At 42.9% G+C, this 24,816-nt stretch overlaps 1 protein-coding gene across 1 annotated transcript; it reads left to right on the top strand.

The window, feature by feature from the left end:
• Positions 1-227: 227 nt before the first annotated feature.
• NR1D2 (nuclear receptor subfamily 1 group D member 2) lies at positions 228-24,810 on the top strand. The gene is made up of 8 exons (XM_077302874.1): positions 228-585; positions 9,453-9,713; positions 13,129-13,217; positions 13,604-13,748; positions 15,866-16,503; positions 18,752-18,937; positions 20,443-20,653; positions 21,621-24,810. The coding sequence occupies exons 1-8, from the start codon at positions 570-572 to the stop codon at positions 21,815-21,817; spliced, it is 1,743 nt and encodes a 580-aa protein (XP_077158989.1). The 5' UTR covers positions 228-569; the 3' UTR covers positions 21,818-24,810.
• Positions 24,811-24,816: the final 6 nt, after the last annotated feature.

The raw sequence follows: 24,816 nt of genomic DNA on the forward strand, positions 1-24,816 counted from the left end.
CTCCCTCCTCCCCAAGTGCCTCCTGCGCGCGGTCTGCGGCCCCACCCTGGGCCGGGTGTCTGGGCTCCACGCGCCGCCACACGTGAGGGCGGCTGGCTCCTACCTCCCGGGAGGGAGAGGAAAGTGTGTCACTGGGTGAGAGGGGCGAGGCCGGAGCACGAAGAAGGAGAGCGGGGGAGGGAGGGGGAGAGGCGGAGTAAGTTGGCGGGCTGCGGCGCGCAGGTAGCGAAGGGGGAGGAGGGCGGAGGTGCGTCACATGGTCAGCGCCGCACTCCCAGTGACTCTCCTCCGGCACTGGCGGGCTAAAGAGGCGGCGGTGGCGGAGGAAGCGGCCGTCCGCAAGAAACCTCCCCGGAAAGCCTCGCCTCAGCCCGCTCGGCACACGACGCCTCTCCGCGCCCAGGGCCTCATTCTCCCCCGGCTAAAGCGGCGGCGGCAGTCGGCCAGGCGTGCAGGGACTGACGAGGGAGCACCTCGGAAGGCTCTTGGTGGGAGGCTCGTCTCTGCCCAGCCGGACCCGCTTTGGAGAGTTCCGCGCCAGCGCCTTGGAGAAGGACGAGGAGGGAAGCATGGAGGTTAACGCGGGTAAGGGGCTGGGGCTTGGCAGCTCGGAGGGAGGGAGGGAGGGGGGGGAGACGAGTGACCCGGCGGGCTGGTGCCTGGGGAGGGTCTGCGTGGGGCAGCCTGCATGAGTTCCCGTTGGCACCGTGGGAGCCCCTTCTGGGCTTCTCAAGCCCCGAGAGGCGGGAGGGCGATCTTGGGCCGAGGCGATGATAACCACGGGGATGGGCCGGGGTGGAAGCCGGTTTCTGCAAGGGGGATTGGCGGGGAGGAGGCGCCCACGGAGTCCGGCTGCAGACGGCACAGCCGCGGTGGCTGAGCGGGCATGGTCAGTGCGCGAAGCGGCCTGAGGAGGAGGAGGCTGGACCCAGCGCCCCTTCGGCAGACTCGTGGCCAAACGCGACCCCGGCGGCGCTCCGGCTCCCGTAGGCGTCACCCCCCCCCCCCCCGGGTGTCTCTTTCTCCCCTCCTCTCCTGGTCCCTGCGCAGCCTCTCACATGGAACCCTCGGCCGGGCCATGTGCGCCTTGTGTTTACAGTCGAGGCTGCGTGCGCGCTCATTGGCTCGGCGTGGCAGTGACGTCGCGATTACACAACGGGCCCCCGGGCAGCTTGACTAAGCAGCGGCGTGGACGGCCGCGTGAAGCCGTTGTTTTGGTGACCTACATCCGACCTGGGCGACGGGGGAGGGACACGTGGGGGCGGCGGAGGAGACGGAGGTTCCAGCCGGGCCGGCTGATTGGCCCGGGGGCGTTCTGTTCCCTCCTCCCTTTCGTTCTCCTGAGCGCGTCACCTACCCTCCCACACGCCCGTCCCGTTGCTTTGCGGACACGAGGGCGGGCGGGTTGGTTTCCGTTCGGAAGGGGGCGTGGTTAGAATTTGGCGTGCCCCGCGGTGCGTTCGAGGGCGCGGGGCTGAGTTGGCTGGCAACATAGGACGACCCGTAGTGTTTCCCATGCAAGAGAAGAGATGGTATTCCATCGCCTGCCTTATGCTTCAGTGGTATTTAAATACTAATCAGAACAGATTCTGCTTAGATTTTGATAAGGTTGGGTGTGATTTCTTATTGCCACGTTTGTATTCAAGCATGCCTGTTTTTGTAGAGTCCTCTTGGAATGGATAACTGTTGATCATGCAGTAGCTGTCATTGCCTCTAGTGGCATTTGCCATTCAAGTCAGTGTCTGGAATTGGATAGTTTTGCATCCTGTTGCTATGCAATCAAACATCTCTAAACCCATAGAGGGAGCAGTTAGGTGCAGGGTTGAACTGGGTTATATTCCTCTTTGTGGCAGCTCAAAAGCACTCTGCTTGACAGGTTTAGTCTGTGTACATGTGCATACATCCGCTAGTCCATGTGACTTGATTCAGATGAAACATTGGATCTCACACTCACATGTACAGGCCACTGTGTCTCTATAACAGTAACAGGTCAAAGCGGGTTACAGAACAGCCTTGATGACTGAGTTCCCGGAAGCACATTCAGAGAAGTCAGGTGGCGCAGCATGTACAGATTCCAGGGAGTATTACATAACTTCGGACATTGGGCGTTTTGCCTGAGCCTGTGGGAATTAGAGTGATTCTGTGGTTTCTGAAAGCCTTAAGGAGTACTGCAGTGATTCATTACCAGCCCAGTATCTGGAAAAATGGAGGAAATATTCTTAAACCCACCCTTTCTCAATCCTTAATATAACTTTGATTGAACCAGTGATTTTAATATCACACAGCAGAGTCAGATTATGTAACAGCATGTAGTGCTTTGCGAAACAAATGGAAGTCAAATCTAGAACCATGTAATAACATTTATTAAGATCAGACAAAACAATATACCACCAGTGCAGTGTCTGTGTTATTTCAGTTGGTCTTTATAGATTTATTTTGTTTGTGAACCTTTATACCCATCATTGTAGATAACAGCTTAGAATACAGTTGTGTTACAAGAATATGTTTGAACCAAGGAGAGCTTGAGGTTTTGTGTGATAAAGTCTTGTTTCAGGACCAGTGCGATATAATGGTTGAAGTGTTGGACTAAAATCTGAATGACCCAGGTTTGAATTCCCAGTGTCATTGGGACCTTGGGACATTCACTTTCAGCCTGATCTCTCTGAGAAGAATTAAAAAAAAGAAGAATTATATAAGTTGCTTTGGGTACCTGTTGAGCAGAAAGTACAAATGAAGTACATTTTTAAATTGCTTGGAAAAATAGAGAGTTGGTTTTAAAGTATGTTCTTTAATATAGGTTTACTTTTAAATGTACATGTAAGGTATTTACATATGTTGAAACAGGTTAAAATGCTATTTATTGTCTGGGTACCAGCAATACTATATCCCTTTATGTGCTGCCACATACCATCCATAATCTTACATGTGCCCCTGTCTAGTCATTTTTTTTTAAACCAAAAAATTCCCAGGCCTTTTTTGCAGTGACTAAAAACTTTGCGACAGCACCCATAAAGCTTTGTGGAATTTTATTACCTTCATACTAAAATCTCCTGATTTGGTTGTAGCACCAAATGTGCTCCCTGTTTGCTGTGCGTTTTTTTATTCCAAGTAAATGCTATTTTCCCTCTCCCCTGGGTGGGAATTCTCAGTAACCTAAAGTGGAAGCTCAAAAGTTGCATTATTTTCTTCACTGTTTCTCACCTCAAAATTATGATGTTTGAGATCTGACCAATGCTGTGTCTCTTCCCGCCCTCCTTCACTCCCTGCAGTATTAAAAAAAATTGAACATGATTGTGATACAATGCAGTTCCAAAGTAGCACAAGCACAACACACACATACTACCTTCCTGTCTCCCCCTCCCTCAAGATTTAACACTCTTTGTCCATTTTGTGAAAAGAAAGGGAGCTGTGGTCAGTTTCAGACAAGGAGGCTACAAACCTTGATTTCATCCAGCAGCCTCCCACAGCTTTTCCCAAGTGCAGAAAAAAGAAGCTTTGTTTTACAACATAGGAGCATTGTAACCTAATGACTCGGTTCTTAAAATAATAATAACAGCAACATGCACTATATGGGGGGAGGGGAAGAGATGAGGAAATTGACGACACAGGATGCTTGCCTGAAGTAGCACACACAAGGCAAAGGTGCAAGCAGGCACCATTTTCCCCAAGCTGTCTTAATTTGCATTGCTCCTGAGAAGGCTTGGGGGGGACTGAGCAACATATGGAAAGGGGAGCACTTGGGCACTTTTTCCATGGGAGGGGGTTGGTGATGAGAGCAAGACATGCACCTCTAATATACAATTAACCATTTTTCATTCCTACTGGCTCCCACTGAGTTGATTTTTTTTCAGTGAGTTCTAGTTATGATGATCCTGATATTTCTTCATTGAATATTCAGAGAAAGTTTAGATCCCATACTATATCTATTGCTGGGAGCTTTTGCTCTGGATGTGTTGCTTATACTGAACAGCCAGGACTCAGTTTAGGTAGGTTCTCTAAAAGCCCTTCATAGACAGCTTGATTTCCCATCATCATTCTGCATAATTTACTATCAACTACATAGTTTTGTTTGTCATTTATTTTATTTATTAATTTCATTTATTCTCCACCACTCCCAGCCAGAAAGCTCAAGGTGGTTTGTATCAATAAAAAGCTGTACATCAGTATAAAACAATCCACACAAAGCCCTCAAGCTGCCCCCCTTCTCTTCTCCTGGCACTCAGTAGACTGCACAAGCCTCCCATGTCCCAGTGGAGGGGTATTTGGAGAAGGGATGTCGATGTTCCTCTGCCCAGCCTCAACTGTACTCTTGGTGTAAGAGCTCCATTTTGCAGGCCCTGTGGAACTGTGAAAGCTCCAACAGGGCCCTCAGGTCTTCTGGGAGCTCATTCCAACAGGTCAGGGCTAGGACTGAAAAGGCCTTGGCTCTGGTCAAGGTTAAGCATACTTGTGGGCCACGGATCACCAGCCTAAGTTTGCTTTGTGTGGGGCATAGGAAGTTAGCCCCAGTCCCTCAGGTACGCTGGACCCAGACTACGGACGGCCTTAAAGGTTAAAACCAAAACCATAAACTTGATCTGGAACACAACTGGCAATCAATGCCACTGGCTGGATGGGTGCTCTACATAGTGTTCCTATGAGACCCCTCATAGCTGCATTTTGCACCAGTTGCAATTTCCAGATCAAGTCTAAGGGCAGGCCCATATAGCGTGAGTTACAGAAGTCTAGCCTGGAGGTGACTGTCACATGGATCACTGTGGCTAGGTGCTCTGGGGCCAGATAGAGCACTAGTAGCCTTGCTTGGTGCAGATGGGAAAATGCCAGCTTAGCTACGTTTGTGACTACAGGCACCATAGACAGGGAGGCATCAAAGGTCACCCCGAAGTTCCTGGCCAAGGACGAGATCTACAACTGCGCTCTGTCCAGGCGAGGGAGGCCTGCTTCCTGTCCTATACTTCACAATGAGGACCTAAAGCAGCTTACCTTCTTCCTTTCATTTTACCCTCCCAACTACCCTGAAGGTAGGTTAGGAAAAGGCCCATTCCGCACAAGGATCAATGTGGCAAATTGCTTACAGAAAGAAATAACAGAATTTAAAATAGTGGAATTCGGCGTAACGCATACCTGCCTTTGTAGTGGAATCCAGTTGCGTTTCAATCATTTCCCACAGGTTTCCGGTCTCGCCGCTAGAAAGGAAGCGATTTTTTCCGTGCTTTGTCCCACCCCTGGCCGTCAATCAAACGAGCAGCCAATGGGCAGTTGTTACCATGCTCCGGAAAAGCCCCTTTCCCTTTAAGAACAGGTTTAAAAAAAAAAAGAAAAAAACACATCGCAATGAATATGCCTTGATTCCTTGCTTCCTCCTAACGTAGAGACCCATCTAGCTGGCAGCTGGCGTGTGAGCTGCCGATTCATCATTGCTACGCTCCCCCGAGTGAACCCCCCCCCCCCCGTGCATGGGCGCGATTTTCGGCCGAAAATAAAGGGAACTTGCAAACGGGCTGTGTTGTGCTTGGTGACTTGATGGGAGCTTTAAAGCAGCTCTGTGGAGGGACTACAGCCGGAGAAGCCTCGTTGGGTGAATGAAGGCTCACCGGCTCGTTGCTCTCCGCTCACTCCGAGAAAAAAAATGGCGATTGCTTCGCCGGAAGTTCAGAGGAGAGAGCCAGGGGGAGGGACTTTGCTGAAACCGCAACAATGGTAACACACAGAACTTTTTCGCTAGTGTTGCAGATTGTTTTCAAGAGTATAGCGCTTTCCAGAGGGTGAATCCACTTTTGGGGATTTCCCTGGAAACGCTACAATGAAGCGCTTTTTGCGGGTCTGTTTCAGGAGTGTGGCAGATTGTGTGCAACATCGTGCATAACTGCAAATTAGTAGCATTTACAATTTTCCACACTCCTGCTACATTTAACTTGTGCAGAATGGGCCTAAGAATGCATGATTGACCCAAGGTCATTCGGCAAGGTCAAACCTAGGCCTCCCAGATCCTAGTCCAATGCTTTAACTGCTAGTCTACACTGGAATGTAAGATAGCATTAATTAGAGTGTAGCACCTTGTACAGGCTTTCCGCTTGCCTCATTTGTGGGAATCGACTGTTACGTCTACCCTGTGCTCTTGTTGTTTGTGTAAGGTGTGAAACCTCCTCCTGCAATACAGTTTTGCAGCATGTGTGTACAAGTTCAAATTACCATTACTATGAAGTTGTCATTGAGTCTTCACTGATAGATGATATAATGACTTCCTGACAGAGCATGTGCCCAGCACTATCTTAGTGTTAAATTGTACTGATGTTCAGCATCTTGTTCTGCACTTACATGCCTAGATCATCCTCTAGTAGGATATAATTACTAAAGAGGATGACTGTGACAAAGTGCACATGCCTTGTTGACTAATGATGTCCTTAGGGATGTGTATATCCAAAGGCATGTTGGAATGTACAACCAGTTTACACCTAGGGTTTCTCTCCTGTAGCTGGAGCTACACAGGTAGGTTTGTTTCCATTGGTTGGTCCATATCTTATGCTGGTTTCATTTTTGTTTGTCCCTTTGCTCAGTCTTACTGTTTGTCAGAAAATCCACAGGGTGGAGGTGTACATTTTTTTAACCTGGTATTTTTGGTTCAGGTCTAAATTGCCAAAAAAAAACCCAGCTTTCAATACTGGCATTGTATTCAGATTTGGGTTTTTTCTCCTGCAATCCTATATTTTTTCACGTAGTTGGGGTGAGGTGAGGGTTGGTTTAAAAAGTAACTGCAAAGCTGAAAAAAAAAACAGTTGCTCTCCCAGTCAGCTGTTTTTCAGGCTTTCTTCTGCGGTCCATTTAAATGGGGCCATTTAAGGAGACTGTCAAAGACATTCCAGCAAAAAGCTGGCCCAGTTCCCATGAGCTTAGTTGATCTGCGGTCTGGCTTTTGCAATCTCTTTAAACTTTAAAGGCTCTTTTAAAGTAACTACCCTGAATATATATAGGATTCTTTTATGAAACATTCCAGATATCTTTGGGATGGTAGATCTGAATGCACACCTCTACCTCTGGATTGGTTGGCTCCTAAGGTTCCGTTCTGCTTAAAGTGAATAGGTCTTCCTTGTGACAGAAGAGGCATATCCCACTGGTGGAAGGCTCCTTACATTGGGGGGACATTCCACTGTTGTGGAACAAAAGCCTTGGATCTAACTCTTTGTTTTCATTAAAGATTTTACAGAGGTGTTCATAAGTTTTCTTAGAACAAGGTCCTTCTGATTTTCAAGAAAAAAGAATTTTTGAGATTATGGCCTTGAGGCGGGGTCTCCTATCATATGGTCTTGAGCAGTGTGCATGCTGTAACTTAATTTAGGGTTCCAGTGATTTTCCTTTATGCCACTGCAAGAGAATCTTCCAAAAAATGACCCAGTCTGCATAGTGAGCAGCATTAATACTGTGCCATGTAGTGATAATTGCTGCATGGGGAAAATTTTAAAGCAACTTTAAAGTAGCCGTGGATCTGCCTACATGGCAGTAATTACTTTCCTATTCTAAGTATTGGTGTGTACATAGTGGTATAGAAGTGCTCAGTGTTCTAGGAATTATTTAATGTCAATGCGGTCATTTTCTTTACCTAAGATATATAATTAAAATAAAGCACTGGGGTGACTTAAATGAGACTTGCCTGTCAGTGTTCAGAGTGTAAGTCCCTGGGGCAATTATCTGTTTCTTTTTACTCTGTGAAGCACGATGCATGTTGATGGCACTGGATAAATAATAAGAGTCTTTATTTGTCCCACAGAAATGTGAGAAGGGAAAGGAAAATTTTAAAAAGCAGCTTTTAGCTGTAAAATCTGGTTGCAGTTTCTGAAACAGGAAGCCTTTTTAAGACGTCAATGTTTTGAGCAAACATTTTTTTTTAATTTTTCATTTGTTCTAGGGATTTGTGTACTCTGGGATCATTCTTCTTGCATGTGATCTGGAAAAGGGGATATTGGCTGCACCAATGAAACTTGTTTAAATGAAGATGCAGCTCTAATAATTAATTTTGTCTGTTTTGCATGGTAGAATATCAGGTGAAACAATTCAGAACCACCCAAATTATTTGGGAACCTACATCCCACCGAGAATTAGTGGGATACAGACTCAAAATGCCGTTTTTATATTTATATACTTTTGAAAATTGACGCTTGGGGTTAGATATAACTAACTTCAGCAGGTTTAACACCATTCCCTTTCAACAGAAATCTGGAGAGCTGTACTTCTTTGAAGGGCCTTGAAGAAAAAATTCCCAGCATTCCCATCCTATTGCATCTTCTTAGGATGATATTTGGTGATGCCTCAGTTGTTAAATCAGTATAAAATCAATATGTTTCTTGTGTAGATAAACTTGTAGTTTGTTTCAGGAAGCAGCGTTCCTAGGTGAATTGTTATGTGCAACAGTGCTGAAGCATTGTTTATTTTGGGAAGACTAAATATCATAATTAATTGCTGGAGTTGTCTTAAATCAGTATCTCTGTTCCTTCCCGTTTTCACATCTAACTTTCAGGTCCTCTCAGTATAATGTACCTCTTGAATTTATTGACCTCATAAAAAATTTAGTCTTTCTAACATTTTCCCCATAACATTTTGGAAATTTTATCTCTTTTTCCCTCATTGGAAATCCTCTTGATGCCCAGAAAGAGATTCAAAGGCCCTTGATGCCTCTTGAAACAGATGCCCCCATAAATTGTCTGAATGAGGAACAGCCTTGGTTGCTTTACGTTAACCATTCCCAGTTCAGTAGAGGAAGAACAGAGTATGAAAGGAAAAATAAATGTAAATGTATTGCTATATTGGTTTAGAGCTATAGCATTCAACTAAGACATTCCCCTCCTCCCCAAAAAACCCTCAGAGGAAGATTGTGGGGGGGTGGGGAAGCAGCACAGTTTGAAATTACCATAGTACTTTAGATAAAACTTATTAATTGAAGGAAATTCACTGTATGATGCCTCCAGCCCTATATTGCTTTACTCAAAACTGGGCCAAGAATTAATAACATCTGGGTTAAAATAGTAATGTAATTTTTTTCTGTTTTATTTATATATATATACTAGGGGTCAAGCCTGTTGTATTCAGGAATACAACAGGCGCTAGATTGGGGAGGGGGGTAGAACTCTGTGGATGGCCTCCTGCTCCCCCCAGGACCTTGAGTGGGCACTTAAGCCATGAGACATGCTCCTTCAAGGGCTTACCGGAAATATTAACAGATATTACCTGTAAATTTGTTTAGTGACAAGGGAAAGGAGTTTTATTATCATGACTCTTGTGACCATCAGCAGATTTGTTCTCTCTGTTAGTTCAAAGACAAGGTTCCTGTGATCACATTCTGAGAACTAAGGCATTTTGAACAGGGGTTTTTAATGAGGGAGGCAAAAAGATATGTCTGGTGGGTTACAAAATGAGTTTGTAAGGCTGTCAGATGCATTTACGACTTCTTCCTCTCACAGGTGGCGTGATCGCTTACATCAGTTCTTCAAGTTCTGCCTCAAGCCCCGCCTCATGCCACAGTGAGGGCTCTGAGAGCAGTTTCCAGTCATCCTCTTCACCTGTACCACCGTCACCCAACAGTTCCTCATCCGAAGGCAGCTGTAGTAGCAGGAACAGGGATAGCTCTGATGGAACATCCAAGAGTGAACCTCTTGACGATCACATCCGAACAAGCCAGTCGAGTGTTAATGGACTGACCAAAAGTCATACTGGTCTTACAAGTAAGTGTGTTTTGGTGGTGACCCATCTTTGCTCAAGGCTGAATTCAGGAATCTCTTTTCCCAATCTCCGAACCAGATTCTCTGTGATCCATAGGTTCATAGCTATAGTTTGTTGCATTCAGATTGGAATTAAAGTATGGCTTACCCTTCAGCTATTGGTTTCAAATCTGCTTCAGTCCATAGTTTCAGATGATAGTATGGCAGCAGCGCCTGGTTAGTGTTTCACCAATTGGAGAAAAGGAGAAGGGGGATCCACATGTAAGCAGAGACAGCAAGGAACGGGGAAAAGCCTGCTGCAGTGCATTCTGTTTTCTAGACTTTGACTGGGATCAGTGAGACCTGAATTGAATCTTGAAATGCCTGTATTAAAGATTTATGTGGATGCTTTATGTGAGGCTTGAGGACATCCTCTGCCTAGCCTGTAATTCCCTTCAGTACTTAACCTCTGACTTCCTTCCTTCTAGAGAGACTGTAGCTCTGGTACTCAACCTCTGGCTAACTGGAGCTGCTGCCTTCCAGTGCAAAGTGGTGCCAACAGGCCATGTTGTCCTGTGGCCCACAAGTAAGTTTTAAAGTCCAAGACCTCATCCTAAAACAAGCCTCACCCCTCCCCAGTCTTACTATTCAAAATGATAGAGCACTCTTTCTTCCCGATATAGACCACAAATATTTTTAGTGGTATAAAAGTTGCTTTTAAAGCAACCCGCTGACTTCCTGTTTATAAATTCAAAACTGAGGATACCGAATTGAAAACATGGGAAACATGTTTGTTTGTTTTTAGCTTTGTAAAGCATTATCCAAAGTGAAATTTTATTTTTAGTGACTTTCACGTTTGACAATTGAAAACTTTCAAGTAAATATATATAAATCTCCTATGAACAGAATGCCCTGCCCCTACAAATTGGGAAAGGAATACTATTATACAAACTGGGAAAAGAATGTTATATCAGAAGCCAGTGGATCCAACCTAATCCATAATTATTCAATGAGCCTGCTCCAAAATTTTTTTTTTTCGTGCCAGAATTGGCCTGTAACAGGATCATCTTATATATGTGCCTTTAAAAAGATGAACTTGAAGAATATGTTTGATGTAGTAGTTAAGAGCAGTGGCTTCTAATCTGGTGAGCCAGGTTTGATTCCCTGCTCCTCCACATGCAACCAGCTGGGTGAACTTGGGCTAGTCATAGTCCTGATAGAGCTGTTCTCGCAGAGCAGTCCTGTCAGAGCTCTTTGTCCCACCTACCTCACAAGGTGTCTGTTGTGGGGAAAGGAAGGGAAGGCGTAAGCTGCTTCAAGACTCCTTCAGATAGTGAAAAGCGGGGTATAAAAAGTTTTTCTAAAATAAAACTTAGCAATGATCTTTAGACATAAGATTTATACCCACATGCTTTCACACTATATAATTGTGAAATACATATTTAAAATATGTTAGTGAAACTTAATTTGATCACTATTTGTCGTTCTTGCAAATTTTTTAAAAGTCAGTTGCACAATTATTTAGAGCGAACCATGAAAAGTTAAAAGAAATGTGACTTGCTTGGTGCAGAAACAGTTGCTAGTCTTAACACTTGTTGGTGCTGGAATCTTATGCCACCTTGAGCCTGATTTCCAAATGCTTACAGGTAATACTGTATGTTATAAAATATGTATGCTGTGCATTTGCACTAGTATGTGCAAGACTGCCAAGTATGAATATTTTAAAAGCTTCAGATTAATAGCTTTTAAGATTCTACATGGGCATTACAAAGTCTCCATTGGTACCAGAGTTTTAAACATGGGTATTTCTACATTTACTGTATCAGTTGCATAATATCAAATTACAGATTCAGGTGGGTAGCCATGTTGGTCTAATACAGCAAACAATTTGAATCTAGTGGCACCTTTAAGACAAAGTTTCATTCAAGGTGTAAGCTTTGTGTACATGAAATCTTCATCAGATACAATGAAATGGAAATTACCAGTCCATACATATAAGTAGAGGATGGGCAGTAAATTAGGGTGAGCATAATGACGATGCTTAAGAGATTCAAGGATCAAACAGAAATAACAAGCTTTATATGTTTGGGTTTAATTCCAGAGGAAAACATAATGAGCAGAGACCTTGCCATTATGCTCGGTCTACTTAAGGGGAGATGGATAGAGCATAATGGCAGGGCCTCAGTTAATTACTGTTCAGCATTCCAGAATTAAGGATACATCTGCCCACCAATCTCCCAATTTTGACATATTTGTTTCCTTCACTGTGTTCCTCCACAGCTGTTGTTGAAGGAAGATCAGAAAGAGAAATGTAATGTTGGACCTAGCCAACTTTTTCGATTAGTCTTACCCAATTTTCGTCCTTCCTGTATTCCCTGTGCTATCTGTGTTTTGACCCATCATCCCCACCATAGCCTGTTTTTGTGGTACTTCCTTTCCCCCAGTAAAACAACTAGTTGAATCCAGTCCATATTTTATTGCTATCTACTGGGGTAATCATGGGGCTCTGCGATGAACATGCTAATTGTCCTGGAAAACCTGCTTTGTAGTTATGCTTGAAACCAAAATGCTAAGGCTGGTGAGCAAAATAACACCTGGGACCTTTTTTTCTTGCTTCCACTGCTGCTTCTTTTGCTTGTAGAACAGCTTATGGTTATGGTTCTTTGGTTTTCACAGCTGACAGCAGGAATTCACCACACTCTGGGTGCTTGCAGTGGATGCAGTCCTAAGAATATGTTGTGTGGAGTGAATCCCCATTGAATAAAATAGGACTTCCTTCTGAATAGAGCTGCTTAGGGTTGCTCCCAGTGTCAGAGACTCAAAATACTTATCACAATGCAGCTAGAAGCAAGGAAACACAAAAGCAGATGTAATTAATGAAATGTGGTTTCTTCTGGTTTTTGTTTTGCTTTAGTTTATTGTTGGACATTAACCACTCAAATGTATATCTCTGTGTATACTATAAAATGCACGTGTGTCAAGTTATGTAGACATCAAATGCATTTTAATTAAATATGTATTGAAAAGAGTATCCATTTGTGTATAAATCTTATGTCTAGCAATCCTTAATGTTTCTGTACTTTTGCAAGAGGAACTTTATTTCTTGAGGAACTAAGAGACTCATATGGAATAGGCTGCCTAAGGAGGTGGTGAGCTCCCCCTCACTGGCAGTCTTCAAGCGAAGGTTGGATACACACTTTTCTTGGATGCTTTAGGATGCTTAGGGCTGATCCTGCATTGAGCAGGGGGTTGGACTAGATGGCCTGTATGGCCCCTTCCAACTCTATGATTCTATGACTTACCTTTAGTAGGAAGGCAATCTGATTTTTTTTTCTTTTGAATTTAGCTCTAACTAAATTTTAACATTTGTCACCTATGTATGTGTTCTTCCAGTTTCCAGTGTTTGTCTTGGATTTTCATGCTCTTTTCCTGTCTGTAGAATTTAATGGCCTGGTCCTGCTGTGTAAAGTCTGTGGAGATGTTGCCTCAGGATTCCATTATGGGGTGCATGCATGTGAAGGTTGCAAGGTAAAGTATATTATTTTCTAATACCCGTGTTACTGGAGAAGTTAACAAGCCAAACAAAAACAGTTAAGCAATATTTGGTAGTGAAGTCCTTGAAAACATGTAGATATTTATTGCTCCGTTAATATTGGGACACTACAAATTTGAAATGCGCACAGCCTTTCCCAGCAGTTCTGCCACTGAGCAACTGATTCCTCTTTCTTTGGAGACTCACTAAAATAAGAGGCTAACTTTCTTTACAAGTATTCAACCGTCGGAATTGAGGTGCTACTAGCATTTTATTCTTGTCAGGAGGCTCTGTTGTACTTAATTTTAAAAAGGTTTTTATGGTGCTTGAAAATGTCTTGCAAAAGAAAATTTAAAAAATGTAATGGTTTGCCTCTTTTCAGGGTTTTTTCAGACGAAGCATTCAGCAAAATATCCAATACAAGAAGTGCCTGAAGAATAACAACTGCTCTATCATGAGAATGAACCGCAATAGGTGCCAGCAGTGCCGATTCAAAAAATGTTTGTCGGTTGGGATGTCAAGAGATGGTATGTTTCTGTATTGAGCAGTGACCTTCAAAAAGGTGAATTGTGGTGCTTTTCATACCTAATTCAAATGAAAGCCTTAGTAAAAGCTGTTACAGCATAGGGCAGGGGTAGTCAAACTGCGGCCCTCCAGATGTCCGTGGACTACAATTCCCAGGAGCCCCTGCCAGCATTCGCTGGCAGGGGCTCCTGGGAATTGTAGTCCACGGACATCTGGAGGGCCGCAGTTTGACTACCCCTGGCATAGGGTATGACCTTGTGAACTGGGTCAGATCTCATCGCAACGGTGAACTCAGTGGGAGGCCTTAGTGGCAAGTTGCTGTCTTTTTCAGCTTCACTCCATTTGCACTGTGGTGATAATAGCACCGGTACCTTAAAGGTCTGTGGGAAGGATTGCTGAGGTAATGTATGTAAATCCTTGGCTTGGTAGGTCTCCATTTATAATAACAACTAGTGGCCAAGCCTGCTTTAAAAGTGGGTTAGGGGGGGGGGCGGCACCCCAGCCCCCCTCCAGTTCTCGTCACAGGAAGCTGTGGAGAGCAGTGAGAGCACACTGGATAATGTGGCAGTCTTCCCTTGGCCCCACTGGGGGTAAGCAGGCAGCGGGGTTCTGTTGAGGGAGGTGTCCACTTTTACCCTCAGTGGGCGGGAGGCTGGGGAGATGCATGGCCAGTCTTGCCTCTGGCAGGGATGGGAAGTCCGGCTGCCTTCTCCGCGGAGGGTGTACAGTCCTCACCTGCCTTCTTGCCACTGTGGGGGACCAATCAAGCCACACGGTTTACCTCCTGCCAGCTCTCCGTGCTTGGGTAAATCAGAAGGCCGGCACATTGTCAGAAGCACACTTCACATTTTATGTGGTATGGGGGTGAAGAAATAGAATAGTCAAATTTTGTGGGCTGTAACCTCTACTACTTCATGGCCAGGTTCTGTAAGTGCTGCTTAGATTTACACAGGCTGCTTCATTGGACTCTGGAAATTTTCATTTTGTGTAGCTGAGTCATGAACTGTATCACAGTTTCTGGAATTCTTTTTTGATTTGGATTTTTTAAAATTTTAGTTTATAATTTTTTTTATCACTGAGGGAAATTTTTTATTCCACAGGGGATCCAAAGCAATTTACAACATTGCTTCCTGTTCTTCATTGTTCTTCATTTTTCCTGTGAGGTTGTGATAGACAGAAGAAGGTTCTGCCTTCTCGGTCAGAGCAGACCAATCATATTCAAAAGGTGAACTGAACTCTGAAGTGAAGAGGAGGGAGAAGCTGATACTGTTTAACAGACGAATCAGGCAGTTAGCTGTTGGAGGGAGAATGGATAGGAGGTATCCTTGGCCAGACGGACAGTCCAATAAGGGCTGTAGTTGTTCATTTTGATACATCAGTTTTGGTATTCCCAGATAAAAACAGTTAAATTGTACAAGCTAGCAAGTTACTCTCTTTACATTAAAAGCTTCTGGGGGGGGAATTAACATGGTAGCTAATTTGTCTCCCAGCTCTGGTAGTGTGTCATCTAAGCAGGCTAGAGTGGGAAGGAAACACAGGTCATGCCTCTTTTTGTTTTTGTTATGTGTACCTAGAGTACCAACTGTGCACTCTATAGGAGCCAGATAAAAGAGGTCTGGGTTAGTAATTTCAGGATTAAAATCCGCTTCACTTTAGACACAAAAAGGGGCCAATAACTCTCTGGCCTGAGGGACTTGTTACTGGTAACGTGGTCTAACAATAATAACAAGGGGAAAGTCTGTATCAGGTTGTTACTAAGGTACTTTAGGTTGAGGCCAAGTAACCAGCCCAAGTTGACCCAGCAAAATTCCCTTGGTAGAGTAGTGACATGAACTGGAATGTCTCAGATTTTAGTCTGACGCTTATGACTGCACCACTCTTCCCAAGGCAGTTTGCTATGCAGAATAAGAGGCTGTTCCTTGAGGGAAAGGCTCCCTTAGGATCTTGGGATCAGTTTCACCGCCTTTTGACTCCTAACCATCGTTTGATATCTGTTGTCTAAAAGACTTTTCCTGCCTCCCCCACTCCCCCCAATGTTTGCACTGGCATTATTGCTGGAATGGGTCATGCACTACATATGGCTAAAGCATTTGTTGTTGTTTTCTTTTCTGGTTGGTAGCTGTTCGATTTGGCCGGATTCCTAAACGTGAAAAGCAGAGGATGCTGATTGAAATGCAAAGTGCTATGAAGACCATGATGAACACTCAGTTCAGTGATCACTTGCCCAGCGAAGGTGTAAAAGACAGCCAAGAACCGTTGCTCCTTTTGCCGCAAGAAGAGCTGAACTCCAAATCCCAGCAAGAACTGGAACACCTCAGTAACGCCTCTCCGGTACCCCCACCCCCTGCTCCTTCTGACATGGCTAAGGAAGAAGTGATCAGCATGGTGACCAGAGCCCACAAGGACACCTTCATGTACAACCAGGAGCAATCAGAAAACCTTCCCACTGTTGAGCCATCCCAGAGCGAGGACAGAGTTCTAAAGTACACTGAGCAATATAATTCCAATGAGGCTAATAGTGGGGGAACAAACAGTACCCACTATGTTGGGAGCATGCAGCATTTCAGCGGACAGTATAAAGGACAGAGCACTGTACATGGTCTTAACAGCCACAACCCTTGCTTCTCCAACAGCCACTATACACATTTGACTAATGGCTTCACCGTCAAAGGTTTCCATAGGATGCCTGAAAATGGCTTTCATCCAAATGAGATTCTGAATGGTTACACCCATGGCACTGGAGGAAGAATGCATCTGGTACTATGATTGTCAATTTACTCTTGTTTGATAATGGCTTTTGTTTTCTAAGGGCCAAAGAGTAGATTCCCACAGGACTGTCTTACTGAATGAATTGATAGTAAATTAAACTTAATGGCAGAGAAGAACCTTATAGAATTTTAAAATGGAACAAAAATTGGTTAGCATTGCTTGTTGACAGAGAACCTGTTTCCAGTGAATGAGAAAAGCATTTGCATGAGTTATGACTGGAAAATTGGTTTGTGGTGATCCGTTTTAGAAATATATATATTTCTAATAAAAAGTGTACAACAGTGTTGATTTCTAGAACTCTTGGGTTCTATCTAAAATAGTATTAATGAATTTTCATTCTTCCCAAACTAGCCAAATCATTGTTTTACTATATACCTGCAGTAAGCTATTCTGTATGTAGGAATGAATGTGGAACTGAAAGATGAATGTTTTGATCTTTCTAGCAGATCATTATGATTATAGGGCTATCTAGTGAAATGTGATGGTAATGACTGGGGAAGACACTGGCAAACCACCCCGTATTGAGTCTGCCATGCTAGAGGGCGTCACCCCAAGGGTCAGACATGACTCGGTGCTTGCACAGGGGATACCTTTACCTTTTTTAGTGAAATGTGAATATTAAGAAATGAACAACTGAGTTGCAGCTAAAACCAGGTGAAGCACCAACCTATGCAGCATTTTTATTTGTGATTTTTATATGCCTCTCTGAGCTTGTTTGCCATGTAACAATATAGTTAACATGATCTACACCAGCTTATTTCAACCTTTGGACTATAGAGGAGCCCCTGAAATAAGTTTTTAGACTTCGAGGTCCCTGGAAGTGATGTCAGCTGGCTATGCCTTCCTGCCACACCCCCTGGAAGTGGCATAACCACCTACGACTTTCCTTCACTCCCTCTCCCTACCTTTACTACTACTATAGTGGCTTTGCCCCAACCTGGTGGAATGAGCTCCTGGAAGAGCTAAGGACCCTGCTGGAGTTACCAGCTTTCCACAGGGCCTGCAAGACGGAGCTCTTCCACCAGGCATATGGTTGAGGCTGGGGCAGAGTCCCGGGGGAGGGGTTTTCCAACTGGTTCCCAAGCTCATCTCGGCCCCAGCTCTCATTACATTAGATTTAGATCGAGTGCCCCACCCTGAACAAAGAAGGATTTTGAGAGAGTATGGTCACCATCCAATTATTATTTTAATGGGGATTTTATTGGGGTTTTATTGTTTTAGAAACCGCCGCAAGGCTACGGCAAGCGCCAGTATAGAAATCAAATAAATAAATAAATAAATAATAAATGTAGGCTGTAAAGAAGGGTAGGACCTCGGAAGATAGCCCAGACCCCTCATACCACACCGCAACCAATCTCCCCCTTTGATTTTTACACCCACTGCATACCCACCAAGCCCTCCGAGCGGAGGTGGCCAGTTCCCTGGCTTGAGCCCAAGTCGATTTAGGCAGAAGGAGAAAGGAAGCAGGCCCCCTCTGTAGCTCCCACAGACCCCCAGAAGTCCATGGTACCCTGGTTGGGAATCCCTGATCTTGACAGTAGAAGGACAGTAGAAGGAAAATCAGATGTACACTGGAGCACATGAAGGTTTTACTTTTCATAGCTAATTTAAAAAAATACACCTGCTGGCCAGATTTTTCAGTTATGGTTTTGTACATATTAAGCTCACATTGCTACTTTAGGTATATTGTAAATATATTAAGTAGGATTATGGAGACATAACAATTAAATAAATATGACAATACAAACAGCTGTTACAAAGTAAACATTTTTGTCCTTACATTAGAATGCAGTCTTGAAACGATGAATCTGCACCATGGTAATTAGTTGTAAAAGTGATGTCCCATCTCTTCAAAGCTCTTCCTAATAAGGAAGCAATAAATAAACCATCAAAGTATAAAATCATCTGTTTATAACACAACATATAAAATGTAGTTTTTGAGATAACAAAACATTTGTCATATGGCATGAAAATTCGGATGTAAAATCTAGTTGAAAAGGAGAATTTTCACAACTTAAAATGCAATGTAGTTGTTCATTGTACTGTGCTGTAGATCGGAAATTACATTAATTTTTGGTCAGGGCAATGTTTTTGCAACGTGGTTTTCAAGCAAATTTGTTTGATAAGCAGTTCTTTTAATTGTGGTGTTGATGGTATTGGGGAATTTTGAAAGTATGTTAACACTTGGCCTGTTGGTTTTGAATTGTAATTTGAGACTCTCTGTGTAAATATCTAGGTTTGCCCAATGAACAAGACTCCTTTAGTGAACCCAAATAAATCTGGTCATGAAGTCTGGGAAGAATTTTCCATGAGCTTTACTCCCGCAGTGAAGGAGGTGGTAGAGTTTGCCAAACGTGTTCCAGGTTTTCGAGACCTCTCCCAACATGACCAGCTGAACTTGCTAAAGGCTGGAACTTTTGAGGTGAGCCTCTTCAGTGTTAATGTGGTGTGGCATTTCATATTGTTGAAGGTTTGTGCAGCCATTTTAGTGACATAAACATTTCTTTAGAGCAGCTGTTTGGGAAAGGCAGCAAAACCCATTCTCTATGTAAATCAACTTGGAGAGCCAGCTTGGTGTATTGGTTAGGAGTGAGGACTTCTAATCTGGTGAGCCGGGTTTGATTCCACACCTCCTCCTCCACATACAACCAGCTGGGTGACCTTGGGCTCGCCACAGCACTGATAAAGCTGTTGTGACCGAGCAATTGATATCAGGGCTCTCTCAGCCTCACCCACCTCACAGGGTGTCTGTTGTGGGGAGAGGAAAGGAAAGGCAGATGTAAGCCGCTTTGAGACTCCTTCAGAAAGAAAAAAAGTGGCATATAAGAATAAGGTGACCAGATTGTCCCACTTTTGGAGTTAAATTGTACTTCCGTTGAAATTAAAATAATATATATTACAATACTATTTTTGTGTTCTATGTGTTCTATGAAAAATTTTGTTGCTCCATATAGACCAAATATTAATCAAGACCCCCCCCCCCGGTCAATGGTGTCCTGCTTTACCAATGTTAAATCTGGTCACCTTATATGAGAACCAACTTTTCTTCTTCTTTTTCAGTAATATCAGGGCTCTTTCAGCCTCACCTCCCTCACAGGGTGTCTGTTGTGGGGAGAGGAAAGGGAAGGCAATTGTAAGCCGCTTTGAGACTCCTGGTAGAGAAAAGTGGCATCTAAGAACCAACTCTTCTTCTTTTCTGACCTACACTTTATTCCCCGAAGAGCTCATATTGTCAAAATAGTGGGTCATAGTTCAAATGAAACACCAAACCAGGTGTGATGCCATGTGAGGAAGTCCAGTAGGCTCTGCCTCCCCTTGTGCTCAGGGTTAGTGACTTCCACTTTAGAATAAATCAGACTTCATTTCGACCCCTAAATGCATTTTCTGTGATTTACACTTCTTATGTGAACCAGGCTTACAGTTGGTTTTGGGAAGCATATACCATAGGTCAGGGGTAGTCAACCTGTGGTCCTCCAGATGTTCATGGACTACAATTCCCATGAGCCCCTGCCAGCCTTTGCCATAAGATATCAATTTGAATGTAATGTCCCATGACCTGTGTTAAATCAGGACTGGAGATGCATAAGAAGAGAGGACACAAGTGAGCACAGACATGTTCATTGCTTGCATCTAATGTACTTCTTGTGGGAACCTGTTACTTTTCCACAGTTGCTTTAGAAATTCTGCCCTTAGTAGTCATTCTGTAGGGATATTGCTATATGCCATTTCCCACTGTTTTCAATGGTGAAGAGTGATTGTCCTGAGCAGTTCAGTATCTCTGTATTCCACAAGAAATTAAACAAGAAATTAAAAACCAGCGTTTAAGAATCTGCATTAGCAGTGTGCTGAGTTAAATAATGCTGAACTCCTTGACTTACTAAGTTTATACAAATATATCTAGTTTTTAATTCCTTTTTTTTAAACCAGGTTTTAATGGTACGGTTTGCATCATTATTCAATGCAAAGGAACGTACTGTCACTTTTCTTAGTGGGAGGAAATACAGCTTGGATGTTCTGCGTTCAATGGGAGCCGGAGATCTGCTGAACTCCATGTTTGACTTAAGTGAGAAGCTAAATTCCCTGAATCTTAGTGATGAAGAAATGAGCTTGTTTACTGCAGTAGTCCTTGTGTCTGCTGGTAAGTTAATGTGTACTTATATAATGCAATACAGAGCCTTTGTCTTGTGAAGAGATCTTCTGGCTTGGACTAGAATCTGTTGCTGTTTTCTGCTTCAGAATATATTACCTTTCAGAACCCTGTTAAATAATGCAACAAATGAATTGTGAACAACCATACATTTCTAATTCAAATATGAACATATTCAATGTCTCATGTCCATTCTTAGTAATATGCTGCTGACATGGCAACTTAGGGTTTTCAAGGCAAGGTCGTTTTGCCATGCCTGCCTGTGCGTAGCAACGCTGGTATTTCTTGGTGATCTCACATTTAAATACTGAACACGGCTGACCTGTTTATCTTGTGAAATGTGACATTATCAGGCTAGCCTGGGCTTTTATCCAGATCACAGCAAATTTGCATTGCAAAATGTGCTGATTATATATTTTAATATGTGGCTTAATTCAGTTTAGTGACAATCACCTGTTAATGTTTATGCAGCAACCCGTTAATGCAGCAACAACTACAATTGTTTTGTAGAGAGATACTCCTTTTGATCTTCCACAGAACTCTTGCACAGAAGTATCAGTATGCCAAGGGACCATTTTCTGGTATGCCCAGTTCCCTGGGGACGTTCATGGAAGGGAAGACTCTCATAGAAATTCATAATTACATATATACAAAGGAGAATTAGGAAACCTGTGCCAGAGTCACTGGACAGCGGCCCAGGTTCAGTCTTCAATAGAGAAAGCAATTTTTTAATGCTTACAAGTGCCAGGCTAAATGGGCACTTGTTTAAGAACTTAAACGTGTAAAAACTTGCACTGTTGTCAGCCTACGATGATCTTCTTATATAAATTCACCTGTCAACACAGGTGCTCTCATAGCTGAACTTACTGTTGAATCAGACATTATCAGAGCCTAGCACAACGTTATGTTGCAAGCCAAATGTTTCCTTCTTGCTCATCTGTTTTATTTCCTTGTTTAGATCGATCAGGAATAGAAAACGTCAATTCTGTGGAAGCACTGCAGGAAACACTAATCCGTGCACTTAGGACCTTAATCACAAAAAACCATCCCAACGAAGCCTCTATTTTTACAAAACTGCTTTTGAAACTACCTGACTTGCGTTCCTTAAACAACATGCACTGTGAGGAACTTCTGGCCTTTAAAGTTCACCCATAGGCTTTTACCTCTCTTTTTAAAATTTATCTAATAAAATGGACTTGCTTCATGTTAAATGTGTGCATTTTTTTGTGCTGCAATGTTTATTTATGTGTGTACCTTCTGGTGGAGAAGAAGAATCTGCTGACACTGCAATGCTTACATTTTCTGTTGTCATGCGATAATGTTTCAAGCTCAGTGTTTTTCCCGCCAGTGATACCACGGCCCAAGCTTTCTTCATGGTTACTCAAACAAGCCCCTGAAGCTAAAGAGGGTATATGAAACCTGAATGGATATGGACAGTTCCTACAACTGGAACTACAGTTTCTCATCACCCCCCCAATGATTTTCTTCCTCTGCTATAAACAAGAGTGTATGACGACTATATCTGGAAAATCTAACTCTGGATTGAATACACAACAGCAACAAGAATGAGAAGAGAAAGCTGAATTTGGACCACCCTCCCCCAAACTGTCCATCCCCAGCTTGCTTGGGGGAAAGTTAAGACTAGTGATGTAGGAAGTTCCATGAGCTGACTTTGCATATACCAGTTTGGCTGCTCTTACATCAAGCACACCCTTGCTGTGTGTGTGTATATAAAATGCAGATATGTATGTTTATGACTTTATAGAAATACAGTGAGAGTGTACATATTTATGTGTCTGTATATACAGAGATAAAGCGCACATGCGTATAACTTCACAATATTTTTAACTGTGGAGAAGTTAACCATGCAAAGGAAGGTGACCTTTGGCAGCCACCAACATGCTGTATTTGATTGGGTGTTGCTGAAGTGAGTGTCTTGAGGGTATGTAATACTAGGGAATTCCAAATGAATGGGAAAATCATATTTGTTAATTTAAGGTGTACTGTGACACCAAACATTCAGTGCTGGCCTGCTTAATCAAACCCGCTTAGGCAGGAAAGGTACAACACAGGGCTCGCTTTTTCAAAATATTAAATTCATTGTAATTTTGTGCTATTTGGAAAGCTGCTAGATGCACTTCAGTAAATCTGAGAGGAAACTTGGTGATTACAATAATCTATGTTAGGTGATTACAATAACCTGCAGAGAATTGTAGAAAATGCAAAGCAAGCTACCTTGATATTTTTGTGGCTGTATACTTTTACACTACGTTTATATGCTGCTTATTGCTACTTGAGAATTGGATAAAAATTGTGAGACACTCTGGGTCTCTTAGTATTTCTGCCTGTTTTAAATATGTTTTGTTAAAAGAACTGTAATGGATTCTTAGACCTCCCCCCCCCCAAACACACACACCCTTTGGTGTACACAACAAAGGTCTTAATAGGTTGTCTACTATCGGGTCCGATTTTTCATGTGTGACTGCTTTTTTTAAAGCCGATGATCAAAAGGGCAGCAGCTGCCTTTTTATCTTAAAAGAGATGCTTTGTGGCAATATTGTAGCCATAATATCAAGAGACGAAATATAACAAAACGTTAGTTAAACTAAGAATATTCTAACTGACCCTTAGTTGTGTCATAGGGTAGAAGGAAAAATGTTCTTTAGGTAACTTTAAGCTGAATATTGAACTTGCACTTTACAAATTGTACTATTTTTATGTGATATTTGATTTTCAGTTACTTATTATTAAAGGTAATGCTTGTTTTGGTACATCCTAATGACACAGATTTGCAAGAGTCTAGTTTAGTATTATAGTAAACTACTCAGGAAGCATTTTAGTGTTGACCAATGGAGACATGAGTGTCCTTTTACTAGGTTAAAACAACCAAGACAAGATAGTGGGAAATTCACAAGCAGATTTTTATTAATCAATTTCAGACCGAGCTGTACAGCCATGGCAGTATTTACCTTCAAAATTTACAAGAAAAATCTATGGGTGTCACCTTGTCTGGTCTGATCCTGAAGACCTCTTGAAATAAAAGTCTCATAGTTCTCCAAGGGTGACAACCTTCTGTTTTCGGCTGACAAAGGAAGGACTACCATCTCCATCCTTAGACTTCTAAGCATTGTCTCTCTCATCTACCATCCTCCAACAGATTACATTTTCAGACACAAGTTTTTCAACTGCTGACATGCCTGTATCCTTTAAAAAAGAAATTCTGAGAGGCTTTATGCCCTACAAGCCGTTTTGGAGTCTTACAAATGGAAGGAAGTTGCCAGGCTGCCTTATAGACCATGTCTTTTAATTATTTGACCCTTTAAGAATGTACAACTAGCACTATGTACAACTGGCATTGCTTATTTTTCTAAAATATATGCATATATTAGAAAATTATTCTGAAAAAATAGTCATGCAATTATATTATTTTAAATAAAACAGATCCTGTACATAACAGAGGAACTTTATTTCCTTAAGATCTTTTTTTTTACAGAGTCTAAGGTCAATGTAGATTTTAGAACATGGCCTCTGTTGCGATGTCTAAGATCTGGAGCAGGGGTAGTCAACCTGTGGTCCTCCAGATATCCATGGACTACAATTCCCATGAGCCCTTGCCAGCAAACACTGGGATTGTAGTCCATGAACATCTGGAGGACCACAGGTTGACTACCCATGATCTAGAGCATGCATGAGAGTTGGGCAGCATGAGAGTTGTTATAGTGCCTATGTTGCTGAGTGACTGGGAGGGGCCCATGTTGCTTTCTTTGGCCACTTCCCTCTGAAAACTATGTTGACATTGGCATGGGGAAGAGATGTGTTATGAACTCCTTTCTGTATGTGCCCAAATTTGTAATGTTAGTTGGTGGATTAAGGAGGGTAAGCAGCACTGCAACTAGAATGTGAGAATTTTGGGGTTTAGTGACCTTTTCCAAAATAAGCCATTTATTGTGAGCTCATTGTTCCACTGTGTCACTGGTTATATACCTGTTCAATGCTGAGAAATATGTCATGCCAGACTTAGAAGTACTGTAGATGGGTCATTGCTGAGCGATTTCTGAAATTGTACTGTATGGACAAAATGAAAACCTTAAAGTCTAATTTTACATGTTTCAAGAGATTAAATATGGGCATTATGTTGGCAAAACAGACTTGGG

The sequence above is a fragment of the Paroedura picta genome, chromosome 11, assembly GCF_049243985.1.
Source record: "Paroedura picta isolate Pp20150507F chromosome 11, Ppicta_v3.0, whole genome shotgun sequence".
NCBI lineage: Eukaryota > Metazoa > Chordata > Lepidosauria > Squamata > Gekkonidae > Paroedura > Paroedura picta.

What these genes read in the sequence shown, in the direction of transcription:
- NR1D2 (XM_077302874.1), top strand. An exon ending in TAAAGGCTGGAACTTTTGAG is followed by an intron (nt 18,938 to 20,442) that starts GTGAGCCTCTTC and finishes TTTTTAAACCAG; the next exon opens with GTTTTAATGGTACGGTTTGC. An exon ending in AGTAGTCCTTGTGTCTGCTG is followed by an intron (nt 20,654 to 21,620) that starts GTAAGTTAATGT and finishes TTCCTTGTTTAG; the next exon opens with ATCGATCAGGAATAGAAAAC.